Consider the following 23,894-nt stretch of genomic DNA (forward strand, 5'->3'; position numbering starts at 1 on the left):
ACACTGATTGATAGAGTTGTGTGTTCTCCTGAGCGATATCGTGCTAGATCGTGTGCAACTGGTGCGTTAGAGCGTCAAAATCCCGAGCTGGGTCCATAACGATCCAAACGTTCTCAACTGGGGAGAGATCTGGTGACCCTGCTGGCCGAGGTAGTGTTTGGCATTGTCTGGAGTGTCTGCAGAGATCGCTGAAGACAATACTACTCCAGTCAATGAGACTCCAGGCGGGAGACCTGTCTACAATCGCACCAGACAGCGTGGGACACGAAACTGACTTTCACCCGCCGTTAGTCCGACATGATGGTTTGGCATGCTGTTTCATTTGGTAACATCGTTCCATGAAATTAAATGGCCTCCGGTTGTCATTAGCGGCACCCTCACAACACAGTGGTACATCGACGCTATTCTACGCCCCGTTTCGTTGCGCGACAATGCAAGCCATCCTCACCTCAGTTTCCAGCAATGCACTGCCCAGTGTTTCTACTGCTAGTCTCCGTGCTTACCAAACACTACCTTAGCCAGCAACATTGCCAGATATGTCTCCAACTAAGAACTTTTGCAGCATTATGGACAGGGCCTTCCAACCAGCTAGCGCGCCATTTCGGCAGAATTTGGCACGGAGCTCCTCAGGAGGACTTCCAAAAACTTTTTAAATCCATACCGAACTAAATAATTGTTTGCATAGGGGCCAGAGGTAAAACAAACCGCAACTGTCTTCCTCAGTGTGTGAAGGTCTTTCTGTTGAATAAATCACCAATTTTTTCTGGAAATTCTGTAGTCTGTAACTGTACATCACATCCACTGATTTGCATCCCATTGGAATAATTCCTTCGTGATGCTTCGTTCTTTTTTCCCTTTCTCTTCTTTCTCTTCTTCTTAGAGTGTATTTCTTTCTCTCATCCTAGAAAGTCTTTTATCTTTGCTCGTTTTCTCTCTCGCTCTTTTTCCAAGGTCATTATTATCCTCTTCTCTTGTTCTACTCCACTAGTGACTATCCTTTTCCTACTTCTTTTTCTATCGTCGATCTCAGCCACATTTCTCGTCGAGTACTTCCCTTCCACCTCAATCCCCAGTTCCGACCAAATTATTCCTATTTCGATCCTGTCTTTCGTGTTGTCCTCCCCGTCCGTTCCCAGAATCTTTTGCTCATTCTGTCCTTATTCATAGTGATCGAATGTCCCGCAAATAGTTGATTTTTCAGTTTTATTTCTCCTGATATTGTCCATATTCTCTGGTACAGTTGTTTCCTAGTTCTCCGTATCCATCTCTCACGACCATTTTTAGATCTGAATATTTTCCTCAGCATTTTATTTCCTTCCTTTTTAAGTTGACCTATGCCATTCTTTCTTACTGTTATCGTCTCATCCGCATATAGTCCCACATTTCTCAACGACGGCTTGTAGTGTCTGATCTTTCGGTCCGTAGACAATTCTTATTACTATATACGTCTCTGGTTACACAGAAGGCTTATTTTATATTCTGCAACCTCTCTACTGATATCTCATTCCTACTACTTAAAGTCGTCCACTTTCTCTGAATAATTTGATATCTTGCTTGACTTGTCGGGCTGTGGTTTGCGCCTTGTTCGGTTTCTATGCTGTCCACAAAGTCTATGAACTTCAGCTGGACCCTATTGACCTTTTTCTTCTCTGGAAACGTCTTTGGTATTCCCATTTACTCATTTATGGGTCTGCACTGACCACTTGGTCCCGCATGATGTTGAATAAAAATCCATCATCCTTTTTGATAGCGGTCTTGATCTCACACTCTTCCGGCAGTGCTCCTTTGAATCTCCCATTTGCCTTTGTGTTATTGCGCAGAGCTGCCAGCTTTAACAGCTGAGCATGAAGTCGAACTGAGCTTGAATGACAGACACCGGTACGTCCTTCCGTGCTCTTTAAACTGTGTCGGAGTTAGTCAGTCGTATATCATGTTGCCGACTCGTGGCGTGCCAATCACTCAGCAATCTTTGACCAGAAGTTTCCAGTGGATAGGGGATAATGCTCAACAGAGAGGAAAAAACGGAATGCACTCTGCACCTAGGTAGATCAGTCAGCATGTCCATCTAGTTGAAAGATAATGTAACAGATTTCTCGAAGACAGGGCATAACCAATAGCAATTAAGAGCCAGAAATGTTCCAACTGCTGTCCTAATTACCGGCTTCGCCACCCAAGTGTGATAATGTTGTGTGCCCAGTGGCACGCCATATCATCACGCCAGGCACTAGACGCGTATGATAAGGACGAATGCCGACCGGATGTGGCCGAGCGGTTCTAGGCGCTTCAGTCTGGAACCGCGCGACCGCTACGGTCGCAGGTCCGAATCCTGCTTCGGGCATGGATGTATGTAATGTCCTTAGGTTAGTTAGGTTTAAGTAGTTCTAAGTTCTAGGGGACTGATGACCTCAGAAGTTGAGTCCCATAGTGCTCAGAGCCATTAAGGACGAATGAAATCCGGCAACGTTCATTCTCCTTGATACATAGAATCGGGAGTTGTCTGGAAGATACCGTGATGCCACTTGTGCGTCGTCAGGTGAATCACTGTTGACTGTCTCTTTAGGGAAGTAGTAGAAAGTGTCCCTGTCCTGACAGCCGCCGCTAGTTCAGATGTTGTCGCACGGCCGAGCGAATAGTGTATCTGTGCATTCCAGCTGTAGTCCTCTGGGCCATTGAGATCCTTCTTGGTGTCACGGCCCACCAGAACTCATTCCATACTGGCATGGGATCTTGACCAAGGCGAGTCATTGAACCTGCGGCTGTTGAATTCCAAGACGTGTTGATAGAAGTTTCTCCTTTTTCCACGGGCCATAACACGATCTCGTCCCAGTCAGCCAATTTCAAATGCATTTGTATAACCAAACATTTAATGCACTTCAACCTTGATGTTGTTGCATACTGCCTTATTTGTTGTAGTTTTAATGGCTAGCAGTGTAGATTAATTATCTAGCAAGCAACTTATTATACTCTTTTGTTGATCTTGACAACAGTAGGCCAGGTTCGAAACAAGTAAAACGCTGCTACAGATGCATTCGTCTGTTTTACATTCTTGTGGCTGGTCGGTTGAGACTTACAAAGGAGAAGCGATAGCTTCGTAAATATTTATTTGCGTGACAAATGGTAGATATATCTTCATACTATTCTTACGCCGTTAGATTTTCTATGCACATTGGAGAGGGCCCTGTATATTATTTGACTGTCTCCTCTTATATCCTGTAGTCATCATCCACATTAGGTCACTACTAAACAATACGATGTGCAACAGTTAGCAGCTCAGATTTTTCTTTTATCCTTCATCTGTGGGCGTCTTTATTTAATTCTTTCAGACGTCGACTTTCTCCTTAATTATGCTTTCTATGTTGCATTTCCTTCTTTTTGCTTTCATACTGCTGCGCTCTATCCTATTGTCTCAACTACATCTTTACTGTGAATCTTCTAGAATTCATAACTTGTCTTAATTTGCTTGGTTCCGTTCTTTTAATTTGTCCATGCTATTTTAGTCTGTCTTTTTACATTCAAAATAATTTTATGTGCTTCTGAAGAGAGGATGTAAGATTACAGTTGAAGGTTCCGTCGACAGCGGGTTCATCAGAGACGGAGCGCAAAATGTGGAGACACATCGGCTGTGCCCTCTTCACAGAAACCCTCCCGGAATTTGCCTGGAGCGATTTAGGGAAACCATGGAAAACCTAAATCTGTATGTGAGATGCGGATCTGAACCGTCGTCCTCCTGCTTTTCATCACGTGGTGTTAGTTAGTTGTCCAGTCTTGCCAGCTGTGCTCGTCATTTAAGCGTACTGCTTCGTTCTGCATCATCAACGGTTGCATCATGCAGTCATATCTAGGGCTTCCACCATCCACTAACTAAAATTTTTAGCAACAGCCCTTTTTAAAATGTTCACAAATATCAACAACGCATTTGCTCTTATTAAGCATTTCTTCTCTTGAACTCGTTCCAGAACGACTAAATTCCTTACTCGACGCGTCGGATTCAACAGTTGCCTCTAAAACAAAATTTCGACGGCTTCTGAACAAACACTTCTCTCTTTTCCATTGTGCAAATATGGTAAGCTACTTTCCAAGAGCAGTGTTTGACGAATCGTATTCTGGATGCAAGTTTTATACTTTTGGATTGTAGAAGGATCTCTTTTAACAGAAAACAATTTGCCTTGTACGATCCGTGCGTTTTTCTTGTATGTTCCTTTTTTATCTTCTATTCTCGATCGATAGGGAAATTCGCCTATCTCTTCAAGGATCTGTTCCCTCAACATTAACTACTGTGCAAATACCAGGTGGTCGTAATTAAGCTTTCACTCCTGTGACAAACGAGTAATCGTAGGGCAACTGCACTTCGTGACAACATTTGAAAGTACATACGGATGGTAAATAACGAATGCACCGTTAAAAGAAACACATTTTAATTTCCACGTGAGGAGTTAAAATTTGTTAACTGCGTACCACGTCTACGGTCCACATTACAAACGCTGCTCAGTGTAACGACTGCCTGCATCCATGGCAGCCTGGAACCGTCCTTGTCATTCCTCTCCTGCTGCCCCAAACAACGGTGGGCCGTGGGAGACTCACCTCTCTTGACACACCTCGTGCACGGCGCCCCGCGTTCTCAGCCGTGGCAGCAGCAACTTCCTCAACAAACTGTCGAGCGAGTGACTCGCTGTTGGCCTCTCCAAGAAGAAATTCCCCAGTCGCCTACTAATTCGAAGTTGAGAATCATGTTCTTCAACCCCAGTGCGGAAAGAGAACCTCTTCGCATTCCTTTAATGCATCGATACTCACGAAGTGCAGCAACACTGGTTTACGAGTAAAGCCCTACTCGCCTTCTCCAGACTCATGTTGACCGCCTGCAACGGTAAAGCGTCTATACGGGCTCAGGAAGCGGAAGTTTAATTATAAACTCCCTGTACATCTACTACATAGACGATCGTTTTGTTTTTGTACACGTCAGCTAGCACTTCACTTCACTTCACCTCCACTATGCCAACAACGAACCGTTTCACGCAGAGTTTCCGTACGTTATAAACAGTTGCCGCATCGAGGTAGTCCATTAATTCCCTCTTTCCAACATGATGTAAAAAATTTCCTGCGATTTCTACGCCGTTTATTCAATTCCTGCTCTTAACCGTTCCAGCTGATTCTCATGTTTACGAATCTTATATTCACACAGCGTACAGATGCCTATCTTTCTTATACACTGCGAATCATTAGAGTTCTCCTATTTTGAGTATATATGTTGTTCTGCTGACTCCATTGTACTTCGCTTTCTCCTATTATATTCACAGTCCCATTAAAAATATCAAGTTAATTTTTACTATATTTCAAACACAGAGAAAGTATAGAACGAAATTTGGAAAGAACCCAGATATAAATGGTTGCTGTGTAATTTCATATGCTCAAATGTATTTCAGCATCGTTTAATAGCTGAGAACAGGATAATCCAATAAATAACATATATGCCAATACTAAAATTTCTCTACAAATTGTGCCCCACATTCGGAATGAGTGTTTGGAACTGGCTACGGTTCATGGCAGGCCCCCATCCAACAGTGATTTTGCGTAAGTTGCCCACCCGACAATCTCGGGTATAGCTACGACTCACTAATCTTGGTTTCCAGGCCTTGTACCGTCAGCACGGTAGGTTATGAATAATGGTGTGCCGTAGCATACAGGGAAGATACATGTCAAGTGCAGTGCAGAGAGCAACGGGTAAAGTCTTCTGAACATGCTGAAATTACACTCCAGTTTATAAGAGCAGCGTGAGGGTGACATCTACAAGAAAACTAAAAGATTCAAGAGAAATATCAAGTCTTCTTGGCACTTTTATCTATTAACAAATAAAAGACAGATAAGCAGAGATCAGTTAACACAAACAAATCGTAATTTTTCATTTTCAAGCTTTTCATGAATCCATCTGTATGTTCCAAGCGTACATGCCACGCAGCTGCTAGCGAGAAATATTTGTTAGTTTCCTTGCATCAAATATACAAAATCTTCCAGTCCAGAAGTTTTTATTGCTGTTATTTTAACATGCACCATTTCCCAATAGAAAATAAACATCCATTTTCTACATATTTTAACAGATACAGAAGCAAGCACACCAAGACACAAAAAGCAAAGGAGCATAATTTTGGTATTTAACTGGTGAGCAAAATAATTTTACACAAAAATCTTATATCTTTATATTGAAATTATTCCAAGATAATATTAAAAATATTTGTTCATGCAATCTGAATCATGTGATACTTTTAAGAATGACTCCTCAGAGACCTTCGAATCAGCGTGTAAAGACAATAGGTTTAACTGCAGGATACAAGCGAGTAACGAACAGTTTGCGTTTCCATTCTGTAAATAATTAGCTAAGGCAGTATGATACGTTTTGCCGGCAGACCCCCAACATCGGCTACAATTTCTTCATTACTACGCCTCACTTTTAACGCATGTATGTCTTTCATGTGGGTTTATCACCGGACTCGGTTCGACAGAATTCAGGCTAGATGAAATCCCAGTTGAGATGAGGAATATCCGTGGCACAAAGGAGAAATGCGCATGTAAAGGAGGCCATAATTTTCAGAAAATGGTTACCCCGATTGTTTCTTACAGCAGATTATAAGGGATCAACCTGGTTTCCGTCAAGTTTACTTATGTGCTTCAAAGGTTCCCTGTGTATGGCTCAAATGGCTCTGAGCACTATGGGACTCAACTGCTGTGGTCATTAGTCCCCTAGAACTTAGAACTACTGAAACCTAACTAACCTAAGGACATCACACACATCCATGCCCGAGGCAGGATTCGAACCTGCGACCGTAGCGGTCGCACGGTTCCGGACTGCGCGTTCCCTGTGTAGATTTTATTTTTCTGTGGATATATTAAGAAGCATTAAACTACTGTATTCGTCATACTCAGAACTCTTAAGTAATAACGATTTTTCCAACTACTTCACAGTTTAATAATTCTATACTTGCTACACTATCTCATTGGTAAAAAACTAACGAGTATTAATCATATAGAAAGTTACTCGCTAATTGGTGTACTATAACACGTATCCCTGTTTGGAAGATTTCTTGAAAAGTAGTGTTAGTAGTGTTCAGCTCATTTGGGAGTTGCACAGCCTCAACCGGCGGGATCTATTTCACCTACCATCTACAACTGAGGGTAAATCTTTTTAACATATCGCCCAAAAGTCATCGTAGAACGAGTGAAAAACATTTCAGAAGTTACAATATCAAAGGCTGTTGCCTATTACCATAAAATATAGGGGCACTTGACACATCTCACTTTTTTTCGACTGTTACCCGAAATGAATGATAGCTATAAGCCTGCGTATAAGCTCGAGTTTATCTGTAGTTTTACTTCTGATCATTATATAGTACAAGACTTTGTGAGTAAAGAGTTAAACACATTGAAAGAGATAGCTCGCAGAAATGGTTTATGGCAGTACAATGGTTTCAGCTACGCGTATTAAGAAACAGAATACCTCCAAAGAAAAGAACTTTGACATTATCACACTAATAAGGGAGCAGCCTAGAGAAAAAAATGAGGAATGCTGTATTACCATGCTACGGGCTTATTTCTAATGAGATAGCAAAGGCCTCCCGTAATACGAATGTGCAAATATGTTTCCATAGACAAAATCAAATAGTCAAATCTTTACGCCATAGCATCTATAAGGCAGATCTAATGAAACAGTCAGGTATTTACAAAGTTAATTTTGATTAATTGTTAAAGGTATTATGTAGGTCAAACCGGGAGAAACCTTCGACTTAGGCGAGGGAACATCGTAATATTAGTACCAGTAATAAATCCTCCTTTATCCATCACTTATGTACTAGTACATATACTGATAATGGCCATAATGCACTGGAAGTTTTACACTTACTAGTAAGGGTACATTAAAGAATATTTACCTAAAGAGATGGAAATTTAAACCGTTTTTAATAAACATCCAGACTGCTTCTTGAATGAACAGACGGGTTAGAAAAACAGATATTTCTTGCAAAATTTTGGAAAGATTTTATGTTAATTTTTATGTACTTTTTAGTTCCACTTTCTTCGAATTATCACGCAGCCTCATACTCTTCGTTCTGAGTCTTTATATTTTACAGACATCCTTCATTCGTAAACTTTATGCTTCTTTGGTATTTTGGATATAAACAGAACTGACCTTTAAAGGTTTTTACATTTTTATGGTTTTCTTGGTGTATTTTATATTATGAAATATATTTCACTTCATGTCATGAATTACATAGTGTAATCAAAACTTAATTTACATTGAAGTAACCACTAAGGTTTTTATACTTTTGTGGTTTCATATTTTATTTTATAATATGATAATAGGTTACATGGTGAATTCAAATTTCAATCCTTCGTGTCTTGTCACAAGTGCCATTTGTGTATAACACTGTCTTACGTTTTATACCAGTTGTTAGATATTAAAAGAAGATTTCATCTTTGACACCTTTATATTTTACAAAAATCGGTGAATGTTACTTGATTTGGCCCCTTGTTTCATTTAATAAGTAGTTTGTACTAGTCAATATTCTTAGTTGATGTATATCACTGAGTATCTTTACGTGTATCTTATAACTTTGCTACCTGGTTACCTTGTGTTCTCTTCAAATAATGTGTTGTTACCATGTACTTTGCTGGACATATGATGCGTGTACATGTTTTCGGGCTATACATTTTGACACCTGTATGAGTGTGAACTAAGGGACCAAACTGCTGAGGTCATCGGTCTCTATATGTGTCCAACAATCAGTATTTTTACGGACTTTCTTTTTTAGTACCTAAGATGTTTTTATCTATTTTGAAAAATACAAGGCGTGTAGATAGAAACATATTCCCTACAATTCTGCCTCTGTATGAGGACTCTACGCTATTGTAAAAGAGTAATGTCACGTGTAATATCATTTAGTTGACCTCTGTGTGTTATCGTCACACACTCATGACCTATGATATTGTTTGTAGTAGCTCATATATTTATTCGATACATATCTCGGAATCATTTTTACCTGCGTTTTCCAGGCATTGCTACTTGGTTACATACGTTTTTCTTTGCATACTGTTGTTTGAGCCATGTGTTTTACTTAATGTTAGATATATATACTTAGTTTTGAGAAGAATGTTTCCTCATTTGCTGTGAGCAATACTGTTGCAATGATTTTTAAGCGTACACGTAGCTCTATACATTTATTGGTTCCTATTATCATTTCCTATCCAGCTAGGTGTAATGTAAACCGATCTATAGTCACAGAAGTATGAGTCATTCATCTGTACAATGTCAGTGAAATAGTCTCCGTATACCTGTATGTAACCTTAAGTCACTGATGACTATGTTAGAATGTTTTCCCTAAGTCTGGCAAACCAATAATGAATAAATTCTCTCGCTGTCAATATTTTAAGATGTTCATGCTTTCGTAGATGATTTTAAAGCACTGTAAAGAATATATATGCCCTTAAGTGACCTTTGGTCACAGATTTCCTAAACCTGGGAGAGAAACAGTAGATGTAATGTAATTGCACATGGCCGTCTATAGGTTTACAATGTTTGGAAGTAAGTGTTTTTTTGACAACATCATCAGAGCTGTTTTAGTTGTCAGGCTGCAGCGCTTAGAGTGCGTCTTCTGGTTTTGTGTGTGTGACATAAGAGAATATGACGAGCGCAGCACCTAATACAAGACTTAGTAAATTTAAGTAATGTTACTGCTCTGTAATGTTACTGCTCTGTAAATCCGGTTAAGTTAATGTGAGTTATGGAATGCTTTATTTATACATGACGATCTACGCAGATATATGACGCTCTTCCACGTGGATTTATTTTATGTGCTTGACAATGGTTCACGGCCGAAATTATCTACTAACACGATTTTAATAAAACGTAATACAGCCTACAACGGACAATGTTTTCTTTTATTAAACGCTTAGTAGCTGTGTATCTCAAAAGAAGCAAAATCTACAGAGTACTGTATTTCTCAGCTGTATAAAGTCCTCTCTTGGGAATTTAAGAATAATTCACTCGTTCCGTGATCCACAACGCCTTTCCTGCAGAGTCTGTTCTTGATATTTATGGATCCTTTTTGTGAGGTACCAGCGCTGGCTAACCAAAGCCGTGACGAGTCGTGCAGTCCTTCCCCGAATCTCTGCTATCTCTTCAATAACTTCCACTTATTGAACGTCCCACTCTGATTAGCAATACGTAGTAACTAGTTGGAACAACATTCTCTAAACGAACTATTTTAAGGATGTATTATATTTCCTCTGCGTTCTTCCAGAGGATTTCTATCAGTAAGCAGCAGGCCTCCACCTTTATGCTAATGTTTCACCGTAAACAACTTATGATGAGTATCACTAAATATTTAGGGGTTTTACGTCATCCCACTGATTTATCGAGGAGTGTGAGTCAAAACACACTGTGTCTTTTTATCTGCGAAAGAGACAAGTTTCTGTAAAAAATCAGCTGCCACTCTTTGCAGTAATACGCCAGTCTACACAAGTTTCCTGCATTTCACAAAAATTTTCTAATGATCTCATCTCCCTACAAACAGACCGTTTTTAGATGATATCTTGCTGCTAACTAACGTCGCGTATGTCCTCTGGCTGAGCATCTGTCCTCATTTCGTTACACATTTGCAGATAAATCACCAGAAAAAATGTCGCCGAAAAGCATTTACACATTAGTACTTATTTTTGGCAAGAAATGTACTGTATACACTTCTCACATCTGTTGAAAGTTACATATGATAATGAACACCCTCGCAATTGGGCAACAAACTAATAATAATTTTCCATCATATTTTGGGCGCCTAGCCAGGATGCAAACCTTACAACCATCTTCGAGATGAATCAATTACTGACTTTCAAGTGTCAAAACGTGCCTATGTGTAAACTATAGAAAGCTACATTATGGAGTGAACAGCATATGTGTTACGGCTAATACGCCAATAGAACATTGAATCCAAATATAAAATTTATTCGTCTAAAATGAAAATGTCGCACCAGCAGGGTGCAAGCAAATACAGGACAAATACGTAGTCTTTATAAAAGACATCATATTTACGACAGTGACTGTAACACTTCCTTTATTTCATGACTGCAGTTTCGGCCTTAGGCCATTATCAAGTGAAACTGTTACTGCTAACAGGCCATGTCAACCTACAATGAGCTGACATGGCCTAATAGCTATAATATCTTCACTTGATAATGGCCTAAGGCCGAAATTGTAATGGTGAAATGAAGAAAGTGTTACATTCACTGGCGTAAATATGACGTATTTTATGAAGTTCTACATGAGTGTGAATCCAAGGTACAAAAAGTTAATTAAATACGTAGTCAATCATTAAAATCAGTGTCAACTGTCGGAACGCTAACGTGAGAGGATTCAGAATGCAAAACGTTTTTCAGGGCGATGACGTGAAATCAGAGGAGCCATCAATGGTCGAGATGGAAACTCTCGTCTCGATTGAGCAGGCTGTTTACCGCGTATATTTCCGCAGCTTCCTTGAACAGTGAATGCCATTAGGATAGGACTGTGGCCAAAATCTTAGTTTATGCGTAATTTCTGGAATTATCAGTTGAAATACAATGTTATGGCAACGCAGATTTGTTACGCTGTAGAAGACGGCTCCTTTTTTATGCAGTATGTATGGTCGTCCCTATTTAACGTTATCCGTACTGCTTTTGTTTAAATTTCACTCTTGCAGCATGTCCACTTTCTACGCATCAGTTTCGTCTATGACCGGCGCTGTTGTGTTCCCTGACTTATCTGTGATGTATAGGCATTTCACCCCACAGTTTAGCTTCCTTTCGCGTGTTTTTAACATTTCAGAGTATAACGAGCATGCCTGAGACTCACAATTCTGTCACCGACTCCAAGAGGTAGGATTACTGTCCCTGATATACACCCTAAAAGTGAAGGAATATTGTGTCTTCCGCGAAAGCTTATAGAATCATAGTGCTTGCAGATTAACTAATGTAAATACAATGGTAGACCAAAGTTAACTTATAAGTGTTTCGAAACCACATTACTGTCTCCCGTTACGAAGCCTAAGTTTGGAGGTTGGCTCAAAGATGCTTACAACCATCCCCTCTAAAGGCCCCCTGCGACGCCATCCCTGTGCCGACAACGCTCTCAGTAGGAAGGTGTCGACACGTGAGAAAAGTAAGGCCAGTGCTCATAATGTACAACGTGTTCATGATATCCCATTAGCACTACGTTTCACCGCAATTCTGCGGAAAGCCGCCTTGGACGTGTCACGCGATGGGAAGTTCCTCACAATACGTCTTGCCCACATTTCACCTCTTCATTCGACGCCTGTTTGCTAGAAATCATAAGCGCGACGCCCAGCAGTTTTCTTATGATCGACCGGCAAAAATATTTCACACACACCGCCACACAGAATCGACACGAAAAGGCCTCAGGGTGTGACAAAGGTGGCACCAATGAAACTATCCATCCTCTTGGGATGTTGATTCAGACCATTTTCGGGGTCGGAAACGACAGTTTGCAGTGCTTTGAGCAACAGGAGGACGTTTTTGACAATCTTTAATACTACTGACATCTCCCTGACGATTCAACTCTTCTCTAAGGACGTAGTGGGCTAGCCCCCCGCCCCCCCCCCCCCATTCCCCCCATTGAATGTGACCTCACCCTTCTGGAGTGCAGTGTGACTCTAATTTTTGCTCTGGCGTACCGGATGGAGCCACTCGGGATCGCGCAAAACCATTCGACGAAACGTGAACGTGATCGGATGCAGCAAACGGGTCTCACGTTTCTTCAGTTCTTCTGTTCGACGACCTAGTTTGTTGTGATCACAAAGAGGTGTGACACTGATATATGGGTGAATAAAACGGCAAAGGATACTCTAAGCCCTCCCGGCTCAGCAATAACTTTGGTGGCAGCCATCTCCCCCAGATTTACTGAGACTTTTAAAAATGTGACTTTACAGAGAAAACCTTGGAAATAGTGCAAGGTGCCCGCAGGAAGGTAATGGCACCAGAGCTGTGTCAAGTGGTCCCCTACTTCAAGTGCCTAGCAGAACATCGGAGGTTTTCTCTGTAAGAGTACATTTGTAGAACTCAGAGTAAATGGTGGTGGGTGGCATTGAAATTAATGCTAAACACAGAGGGACAAGCTATGTTGAAGAAAGAAACAAAGTCAAACAGATAATTGCAGCATCCAAGAAGAAATCTTGGGAAGACTTTGGAAACAGGCTGGAGACTATGGGTCAAGATGCTGGAAAACCATTCTGGAGTGTAATTAGCAGTCTTAGAAAGGGAAGTAAGAAGGAAATGGCAAGTATTTTGGACAGGTCAGGAAAACTGCCGGTGAATCCTGTGGATGCCTTGGGCAGATGGAGGGAATATTTTGAAGAGTTGCTCAATGTAGGTGAAAATACGATCAGTAATGTTTCAGATTTCGAGGTAGAATGGGATAGGAATGATGATGGAAATAGGATCACATTTGAGGAAGTGGAGAAAATGGTCAATAGATTGCAGTGCAATAAAGCAGCTGGGGTGAATGAAATTAAGTCAGAACTCATCAAATACAGTGGAATGGCCGGTCTTAAATGGCTACACAGGATAATTGAAATGGCCTGGGAGTCGGGACAGGTTCCATCAGACTGGACAAAAGCAGTAATCACACCAATCTTTAAACATGGAAACAGAAAAGATTGTAACAACTACAGAGGTGTCTCTTTAATCAGCGTTGTGGGTAAAATCTTCTCAGGTATTGTTGAAAGGAAAGTGTGAGTATTAGTTGAGGACCAATTGGATGAAAATCAGTGTGGGTTTAGGCCTCATAGAGGTTGTCAGGACCAGATCTTTAGCTTACGGCAAATAATGAAGACGTGTTATGAGTGGAACAGGGAATTGTATCTATGCTTTATAGATCTAGAAAAGGCATATGACCGGGTTCCTAGGAGGAAGTTAATGTCTGTTCCACGAGATTATGGAATAGGAGGCAAACTTTTGCCACCAATTAAAGGTCTTTACATGGATAGTCAGGCAGCAGTTGACGGTAAATTGAGTTCATGGTTCAGAGTATTTTCTGGGGTAAGACAAGGCTGCAACCAGTCTCCACTATTGTTCACATTATTTATGGATCATATGTTGAAGACAATAGACTGGCTGGGTAAGATTGAGATATGTGAACACAAAATAAGCAGTCTTGCATATGCGGATGACTTAGTTGTCATGGCAGATACGATTGAATGTTTGCAAAGTAATATTTCAGAGCTAAATCAGAAATGTAAGGACTATGGTATGAAGATTAGCATCTCCAAAACGAAACTAATGTCAGTGGGAAAGAAATATAAACGGACTGAGTGCCAAATAGGAGGAACAAAGTTAGAACAGGTGGACGGTTTCAAGTACTTAGGATGCATATTCTCACAGGATGGCAACATAGTGAAAGAACTGGAAGCTAGGTGTAGTAAAGCCAATGCAGTGAGCGCTCAGGTACGATCTACTCTCTTCTGCAAGATGGAAGCCAGTACAAAGACTAAGTTATCTGTGCACCATTCAATCTTTCGACCAACTTTGTTGTATGGGAGCGAAAGCTGGGTGGATTCAGGTTACCATTTCAACAAGGTTGAGGTTACGGATATGAAAGTAGGTAGGATGATTGCAGGTACTAGTAGATGGGAACAATGGCAGGAGGGTGTCCACAATGAGGAAATCAAAGAAAAACTGGGAATGAACTCTATAGATGTAGCACTCAGGGCGAACAGGCTTAGATGGTGGGGTCATGTTACACGCATGGGAGTAGCAAGGTTACTCAAGAGTCTCATTGGTTCAGCAATAGAGGGTAGGAGGAGTCGGGGCAGACCAAGGAGAAGATACCTGGATTCGGTTAAGAATGATTTTGAAGTAATAGGTTTAACATCAGAAGTGTCACCAATGTTAGCACTGAATAGGGGAACATGGAGGAATTTTGTAAGGGGGCTATGCTCCAGACTGAACGCTGAAAGGCATAATCAGTCTTAAATGATGATGATAATGATGATGACAGAGGGACAGCAGAAGGTTGTAGGCATCTTTGACCAGAATTTCAAACTTCTGCGTCACAATGGGAGGCAATTATGTGTTTTTGAAAAACTGGTCGTTTAATACCGTTGCGCATTGTAGGATTTATGTATCTCGTATTCTTTTATCATTGAACATGAGCACTAGTGGCGCTATATAATTAATAGTCCATAAACATCATGACTATCATAAGCACACGAGGGCTGCTGATCAGGTTTTAAGTGTCACTATGAAAATATAAAGTTGGGTAACCAATTTTTGGTTGAGACTTCCTGGCAGATTAAAACTGTGTACCGGACCGAGACTCGAACTCGGGACCTCATTCTGGAATTTTTGGTTGATTCGCAGTTACGTGTCTGTAGTGCTGACACGCAATGAAATCCTGTCGCCAGAGCATCACAGAACGCCCCTAGAGGAGTCGAAACGAGATAGCACGTTTTCTGCATTTCAAGGGGAACAACGCTTCAACTGTTCATGCTGCGTTGGTGCAGTTTTATGGAAACAATTCACCTTCATAGAATACAATGGTTAAGTGGTACATGCGCCTACAGTATGATCAAACAAGTCTGACCGATGAGCAAAAGGACAGATAATGTCTCTGTGATCAACTGTGAATCGCGAGGCAAGTGGAGGCGCTGGTGCTTTAAGACCGTCGTGTCACAATCGCGACGATAGTGGAAAAAGTAACTCGGTCAAAGGTCAGGTTCCTACGTCTTATACAACATTCTGAACATGCCAAAGGTAGCCGCTTTGGCACTTTGTCACCGCTCACAAATACCCACAGCTTCCTCCGAACCGAACCTGCAACGGTAATGTTGCAACTGTGTCAAGCCGATACAAATGACCTCTTTGGATACTAACCACAATGGGCGTAAGCTGTGTATTTTACTACGTCCTCCAAACACAGCAGCAAAGCAAGTAGAAGGGAACATGTGGATTCACTATCACCTGAAAAGGCAAAAACACAGTCATTATCGGGCAAGATTATGACAAGTGCATTTTAGAACTGCCATATTGTGGTACTGACGAATTATATTCGTAATGTGCAAAAGCCTCACATGAGCACTTTACTGAAATCTCTTTGACGGAGTTAATTGAAGTAGTAAAAGTGGAGCGTAGGACAGAATTACACATATTATTGCATGGATCAAATTTTGCCAACATCTTGCCCCTCCTTATTCTCCTGACACGCAACTCACGGATTTCTTACTATTCCCCTGGAGAACGAAACGATTGGCATTTACAGGTAGGCGACGAGATTTTCCAAGTAAGACGTTCACTCAGTAGGAAGCATAGTCTTCTTCAACCTAGATCTCCGAAAGGTAGCGATCGTTGGGAAATGTGAGGCACATTTATGGTTGAAGTATGAATTTTGTCGATGTGATAACTAAAATTATATTGTTACTCCTAGCGTGTGTGTGTGTGTGTGTGTGTGTGTGTGTGTGTGTGTGTGTGTGTGTGTGTGTTGGTGGTTTATGGGCGTCCAATGGCTAGAGATTATCATCGCCCTGACGGGACGTAGTAGAAATGAATGTCGTGAAAATCTCAAAATTGTTCTGAAACAAGGACGAGTAAGTCCTACATAATTACACTGTCTTCGAATTTCAGTCACGGTCACCGGCACAATCACAGTGACTCACAACCTGTAAGATAGAATAAATAAGATTAGATGTTGTAAACTGTGAAGAAAGTAAGTAATAGAAGAGGACAGCTAAAATAATTACGCAGGAATATGTGGCTGGGTGATCACTTACAAAAAACATAGATTAGCTAGACACCCTGAGAACAAATTAAAAACTTCTCCCTAGAAATTTAGAGAACAAGTCTACAGTGCTTAGAGCCTTAAAAGTCGCAATACATTCGTGACATTATCAGTTAAAATAGAGGACAGAGAGTGCTTAGAGCCTTAAAAGTCGCAATACATTCGTGACATTGTCAGTTAAAATAGAGGACAGAGCTGTCAGTAAATTAGCTGCCACCCTCTTGCCTGTATATAAAACACAAACTGCTGAAACGTAGTGCACCGATCTTTGTACAGCATAACCACCACACATTGGGGGCCTTCTCGCTGGAGCGAGTTGTCATGTGCCATAGGGCTGCGTCCTGTGTGAAGACGAATGAAAAGGATCTGATGCCATCTGTGTGGCTGGAGGAGGTGCGCCACGACTGAGCTGCTAATCTTACTAGTCGCTGCCAGTCACTGTTCTTCACATTTGCACATGACTGTGTACCTCAAAAGAGAAGTGATAACATGTAATGAGGTGCCACACAGAACTAACTGGTTATCACGACACGCCTCCTTGGCTGCTACATTGGTCAGTTCGCTCTGGTTAACACACATGTCCTCTGGCACCCAGCAGAAAGACACTTCCTCAGATAGCCTCTGTAAGTAGCTAAGGGATTAGTGGGTATTATGGACTACTTTGGCACCCTCTGTAGGTAACTAAGGGATTCGTGGGTGTTCTGGACTACTTTAGGAGCTGGCTACAAATGCTGTAGAGAGTTAAGGCCACTCAGGGAGTCGTAACAGGCGAATAATTTAGCAGCTGCAACACATATCATTTGGTTCGATGCCCTCAGGATCGCGAACAATACTGCATCGAACAAAGAGAAGTCATGAGGTAAGCGGATCTTGAGGACACGATCAAAGAAAACAGGTTATCAGGAAACTGAGTTCGCCTGTCGAGTCCCATCCGTGACTAAAGTAGTTGTGGTCTCTCATAACTTCGTAAAACAATGTATTAGACGCAGAGACAGGAGAGCACCAACTCGTGAACTGCACTAATTCTAACGTTAATCTGTTCTCCGCTGCCTCTCGGACAACTTCATTATAAGAGAGAGAAATTAATACTTCGACACGCCAGGCATGGTGCTAACAGAAGTTCACTGTTGCATGCGAGGTGATTGAGAAACGTAATGAGACTTTTTTGAGTAGTTCCCTTCGGCAGCTATACATTGAGGGAGCCGTTCTTCCCAATCTTAGCAGAATGGCTAAAAGGGTTGAGCTAGCAGGGCCTTCAACATATCGGTCATATTCTCTCGAATTTTCTCCAGAGTCCCCAAATGAAGGCCTTTTAAGATATTTGTCAATAATATGAAAATAAAAAATGCACAATACTTCACATCAGATGAATTCTGGGCTGTGGAACAACGGAAATAACTTTTGAGGTAAACAATTTTATTATGTAGACGGCCGTATGACAAGGGACGTTCTCACGGTGCAGCGTCCACTTGTCCATAACGTCCGGTCTCACTCGATTGTCCATTTTCCTGAGACTTCGGAGGACATCGTGTTCCTGGCGGTCTGATCTCACCAGAGCACGCGCACGTTCGACGTTTTCGTCGGAGCCGGCCGCGGTGGTCTAGCGGTTCTAGGCGATCAGTCCGGAACCGCGCGACTGCTACGGTCGCAGGTTCGAATCCTGCCTCGGGCATGGGTGTGTGTGATGTCCTTAGGTTAGTTAGGTTTAAGTAGTTCTAAGTTCTAGGGAACTGACGACCACAGATGTTAAGTCCCATAGTGCTCAGAGCCACCATTTAGTCTTCGTCGGTTTTTGACGTTGAAGGTCTCCATGAGAGAGGTTTATCTTCAACTCGTTCTCCGCCTTCCCAAAATGATTAGTTCCAGTGAAAAACTTAGATCTCGATGTGGAATGTTCCCCATAGACATTTTTTTCAATTTTTGTAGGGCCACACTCGCATATTCCCCAAGTTTAACACAAAACTTGATGGCGTAATGATGTTCTAATGTTGGTTCCACAGTTCAGTACACAGAATTACAAAACTGTTCACGCAATTTGACCGGAAGGATTCGAGGCCTGATTTCGGTTATACTATTCACGGACAGTGGAAATGGTTAAGTTAAATTTCACATTGGCAGTTTTGATGATTAGTAAGCAGCTTAAGTTGCTAAAACTTCAGTTAGCATTATCGTCGTGCATCAGTTTCGGTCAAAGTTCAACGTTAGTCTGTTTTGTGATCGGTTACGAATCTGTGAAAAATAACTTAGCCATACTCTATCACTACTAAGAAACTGTAGTAGTGTTGCATTCTGTTAGCAGACAGCAGAAACACAAGTTGACTGATAGCGCTCTCTAAAGTCACGTGATGGCTGTACGGAGCTGAAACTCGGACTGAGTATCTGGAAAGGATGAACACACTGGTCTGCACAAGTAGAACAACACAGCGTTGGCAGATCGCTCAGAGTGTTGTCAGTCTCATTACGTTTGTCACACACACCGTATATGACAGAGCACCAGTACCCGAGACGTCCAATGGATCCCAGGACTAATGGCAGTAAGCTCTAGAGGACCGCAGCAGAGCGGAGCCTGGAGTTGTGGAGTGCGGCCTTACACGGGAAGGAGGTGTTGGTGGTGGGCGGCGGCTGCGGCGTGGACGGCAGCGGCCCGCGGCGGCCGCGGGAGCGCCGGCAGAGGCAGACGGCGAGCGCGGCGGCGGCGGCGCTCAGCAGCAGCAGCGCGCTCACCACCGCCACCACCAGCATCGTCGGCGACAGCCCCAGCACGGAACGCGGCCCGCTCTCTGCAACACGACGCGCGCCGCCCGCGCTGCACCGCTGTCTGTCCCACACCCGCACACACTGTCTCTCTCACACACACACTCTCAACATGCACTCCCCCCCCCCCTACCCCCATCCTCCCCATCTTCACCTCTCGTTTCTTTTTGATTTTTTTATTTTCCACACATACTTTTTTAACATACAAACTTAAAATTCTGCATCACAAAACCGGAATGTATACAATTATACCTGAAAATTGCGACACCAAGAATGAAACATTGGATGAAAATGTGCTTGTGATGCAAAAAGAGACAACCAGAGCTGCAACTAAAACGGATGTTTGTTTAGATTGTGAGCGGTTTCGGGCTATGCCCATTCTCATACCAACCAATGTTTTCCAAGTAAAATGTCCGTCCAAAGAAAGAAGTAAATAAAGTGGGCACCTATGTGAATGGCCCCATTTTATTTAGTACTTGGTGGCACAGTTAAAAGTAGCCCATTTAAGTGAATTCAGTGAAATTACAGAAACGAAGAGCTGAAATGGAGCCGGCCGATGTGGCCGAGCGGTTCAGTCACGAACCTCGCGACCGCTACGGTCGCAGGTTCAAACCCTGCCTCGGGCATGGATCTGTGTGATATCCTTACGTTAGTTAGGTCTAAGTAGTTCTAAGTTCTATGGGACTAATGACCTCAGAATTTAAGTCCCACAGTGCTCAGAGCCATTTGAACCATTTGAAATGGACTTACCATGTATTTACAGTGAAAAATATAGTGAAATACATATTTATCGAATATGCTGTAAGTGATCCCCTGCAGCAACAGTACACAGCCGTGCACGTGGAAGCCTGTTCAGATACACCGTGCGTAAAGTTAGGATATCGATGACGCCAAATTCACGGCAGGTGCTTTCTTTTACTTCCTGTATTGTGTGTGGGTGTTTTTCGTAGACGTTGCTCTTCAAGTGTCGCCACAGGAAAATATCACTTGTTATTAGATCCGACGAACGTAGTGGCAATAAATGTTTCCTGACAGTTCGTTGCTCAGTGAAAACATAATGAAATCGTTCCAGCGATACATTATACGTGTGGCAACTTACTCCATCTTGCTGGAAGAGGCAATATTGTATTTCATATTCAGTCACTTAAGGAAAAAATGTATTAAATGTCTATATATACAACCGTGTAGATGGTACCGTAAAAAAATGTCGGTCCAGTGATGGGCGTCCCTCTTACACAGCATCAAATTATATGAAACTTCCTGGCAGATTAAAACTGTGTGCGGGACCGAGACTAGAACTCGGCACCTTTGCCTTTCGCCGGCAAGTGCTCTACCATCTGAGCTACCCAAGCACGACTCACGCCCCTTCCTCACAGCTTTACTTCTGCCAGTACCTCGTCTCCTACCTTCCAAACTTTACAGAAGCTCTCCTGCGAACCTTGCAGAACTAGCACTCCTGAAAGAAATTCGACGTTTCCATCGAGGAGTGTGTGGTGACACACAATGTTAGGGGTCTCAATTACCCACTACCTCGTGTTCCGGGAATTGGCATGACCGGAAAGATGAAACTGTACTTCATCACTTATGTTCTAAAGGAAGGGTGTCTAACACACCGTCGCTGATGTTATTCAAAAGCCACTTGCAATAACGTACACTTTTCTGACTGTCATCCTTCCGTAATTACAGCTCAACCATTACACGGTATGGCTTTAAATTAAGGCTTTTCAACATCCGCTGGCAACTCCTCCTATGCGTCTGCTGGGCCGATTTACGTGTAGACTTCTTTGAAATCTGAACAATTCTTTGGCGAATTTCTGCAACACCTTATGGTATGCGAACTGAAAGAATTCTTAGTCGTCTTATACTTTGCACACATCCATAGGTGCGTCAGTTTTTGTATAGACTCTGTAATACTGTCTTTGTTGGAAGCCCTCTGACTGGATACTTGACTCCGAAAATTTCGCGAGCATCCATAATCGAACCTGGTTTCACATATGCTTCCATAATTTCAGTTCTTTCTTCTATCGAGAAAGACATTTTTCAGATCGCAAAGAGAAACTTATAATTTCACTGATGAAATAAACTGAAATGCTGACAGAAGAATGCTAACAATGGATTATTGCATAAAACTCTCCATTGTTGTAGCTTTTTATTTCAGAAGTCGGAGTGTTGCAAAGGAGAGGTGGGCTCTTTTTAACAGCACAACTCTGTACTATTTTGGACGGGCGTTTTACTTGTCAAACATCGGCTGGAGTGACAATGTGCCTAGTAAGTAGGGTCACCGACTAAATAACCAATAATTTTGGTTGCAACTCTGGCTGTCTCTTTTTGCTTCACAATCTAAAATGAACTGTTGTCCACTACACCCAACACGTTGGAGTTATGAAAACTGCAAATGGTTCCACAGTTCAACATGGCAATAAACAAATGATTACAATTACAAAACTGTGCATGCACTTTGACCGGAACGATTCGAGGCCTAATCTCGGTTGTACTAGTCACGCATAGCAGGAATGGTTAAATTAAATTTCACTGTGGCAGTTTCGTCATTCGATATTAGAAATCAGCTTAAGTTGCTAATATTTCAGTTGGCCATAATGTCGTGTATCAGTTTTGGTCAAAGTTCAACCTTAGTTTGTTTTCGTGACCGTTTATGAATCTGTGAAAAACAATTTATCCATACTCTATCACAATTGAGAAACTGTAGTGGAGTCTCACTTATCGGACGGATATAACTTTTTTACAGCTGTATTGACTAAAGTGCTTCATTCGACTGTAAAATAAAATATTATACCAGCCTACTTCATAGCATCGAAACAATTATTTTACTATTTACATATTTAACCTCATTAGATGAGGACCTTCAAGCACTGTCTTACATTTTAGCAAGGTTTTATGCATGTATTAGTTACTTGAAGAACTTTAATAATTTTGATATGATACCTACTAATAATAAGTAATCAAATTAAAAATTGTTTCAAAAAAGATTTACGTTAATGTCAGTTAGAAGAATAGTACTGACTAAGAAGTAAAAGTAATAACACGAGTACTAGCTACACTATTATTGCCAATAGTAATGACAAAAGTAGTGGCAATTGAAGAAACATAATTTATTTCTAAAATTAAGATTTTGTGCGACAGAGTGTTCGGCGGGAAGGGGGGGGGGGAAGAGAGAAATTCAGATAGACCGCACCACCTAGTGGCTTTGGGAAATGGGAATCAATTGACGCTAAAGTTTGGAACCTGGGTAGTGGAAAAGTTGTATGGGATACGTAAGGAATAAACGCAAATGTTAATGTCGGTTTAATAGATAACAGTAAACTCTCTGTTCGCTGAAGAATCGAAATACAACTTATAAAACAGCTTCAAATTGCTGGGAACTCTGCAAATGAGTTTAATGTGTTAAATATTTACCTTTAAGCTTGTAAGGGAGAAGAAATTTAGCAAAGATTTGAAATTACAATTAAATTTTGTTGAAAGTCGATAAGTCCTATTAATACTGTAGGAGTACAATCTCAGTAATTCGTGCTTTGTCTTAAGCAAAAGCAAAACCAAAATCTAGTTTCCATGCATCTCAATGAAATGTTGTGATTGATAGTTTGAGTGAATGGCGAATGGCGAATGGCGAAAATGTTTCTTTCATCTTTTTTGTGGAGCATCAGCTAAAAACATTTCCCTAGGGTTTGAAATTATATGTGAAGTTTGTTGCAAGCACATATATGTTCGCATTTTCAGATATCGGATAGAAATACTCGCATTGACTTGGTCTGTGACGCAGTGAGTAACACTGCCTCAAGAAATAGAAACTGTGCATAACTGTAATACAGAACTACATAACATGACAGAATACTAAATTTTTTAATTATGTCAATAATTATCTCCAGTAATGAAAATAAAATTTTTATTACTCTGAAAGCCACTAGATAGGCCATAGATAAGTAGTTCAGGGTGCCTCGTACGGGGATAAACGTTCAGTAACATCATTATCATCATCACCTTTCGATGAAGTGAGCTGCATAGCCTGTTCTGGGAACCATTATATCGTTCAGTAATAGACAATACGCAGCATAATTGATGGTTCACTGGTTAGAAATCCCATAATAATTTCCACTTTCGATGTATAAGTTTAAAATTTGGCTTAAAGAACTCTACAATCTTCTTCTGTAATGATGCAAAAGTGTGGCACCCTCCGATATAGCTGTAGGTTCCGTGACTCTCGAAACAGCAAGATGACACAAGCGAAAAAAAGACCAGAGCGCAGAAGTTCATGTGAGGTTTAAGATGGGTTAATGATGTTACATCGGCATTAAAATTTCATCACAATTCTTCCCAGAGCCACCGT

General features: G+C 41.5%; 1 protein-coding gene across 2 annotated transcripts in view; it reads right to left on the reverse strand.

Annotated features, from left to right (window-relative positions):
* LOC126272400 (uncharacterized) overlaps positions 1 to 23,894 on the reverse strand; it is a 357,356-nt gene that overhangs the window by 48,004 nt on the left and 285,458 nt on the right. For both annotated transcript variants that reach the window (XM_049975227.1, XM_049975228.1), the window contains exon 5: positions 19,390 to 19,578. In XM_049975227.1, the coding sequence (XP_049831184.1) occupies positions 19,390 to 19,578 (189 nt within the window). The remainder of the gene's footprint in view (positions 1 to 19,389; positions 19,579 to 23,894) is intronic.

Source organism: Schistocerca gregaria, chromosome 5 (genome assembly GCF_023897955.1).
Source record: "Schistocerca gregaria isolate iqSchGreg1 chromosome 5, iqSchGreg1.2, whole genome shotgun sequence".
Taxonomy (NCBI): Eukaryota; Metazoa; Arthropoda; class Insecta; order Orthoptera; family Acrididae; genus Schistocerca; species Schistocerca gregaria.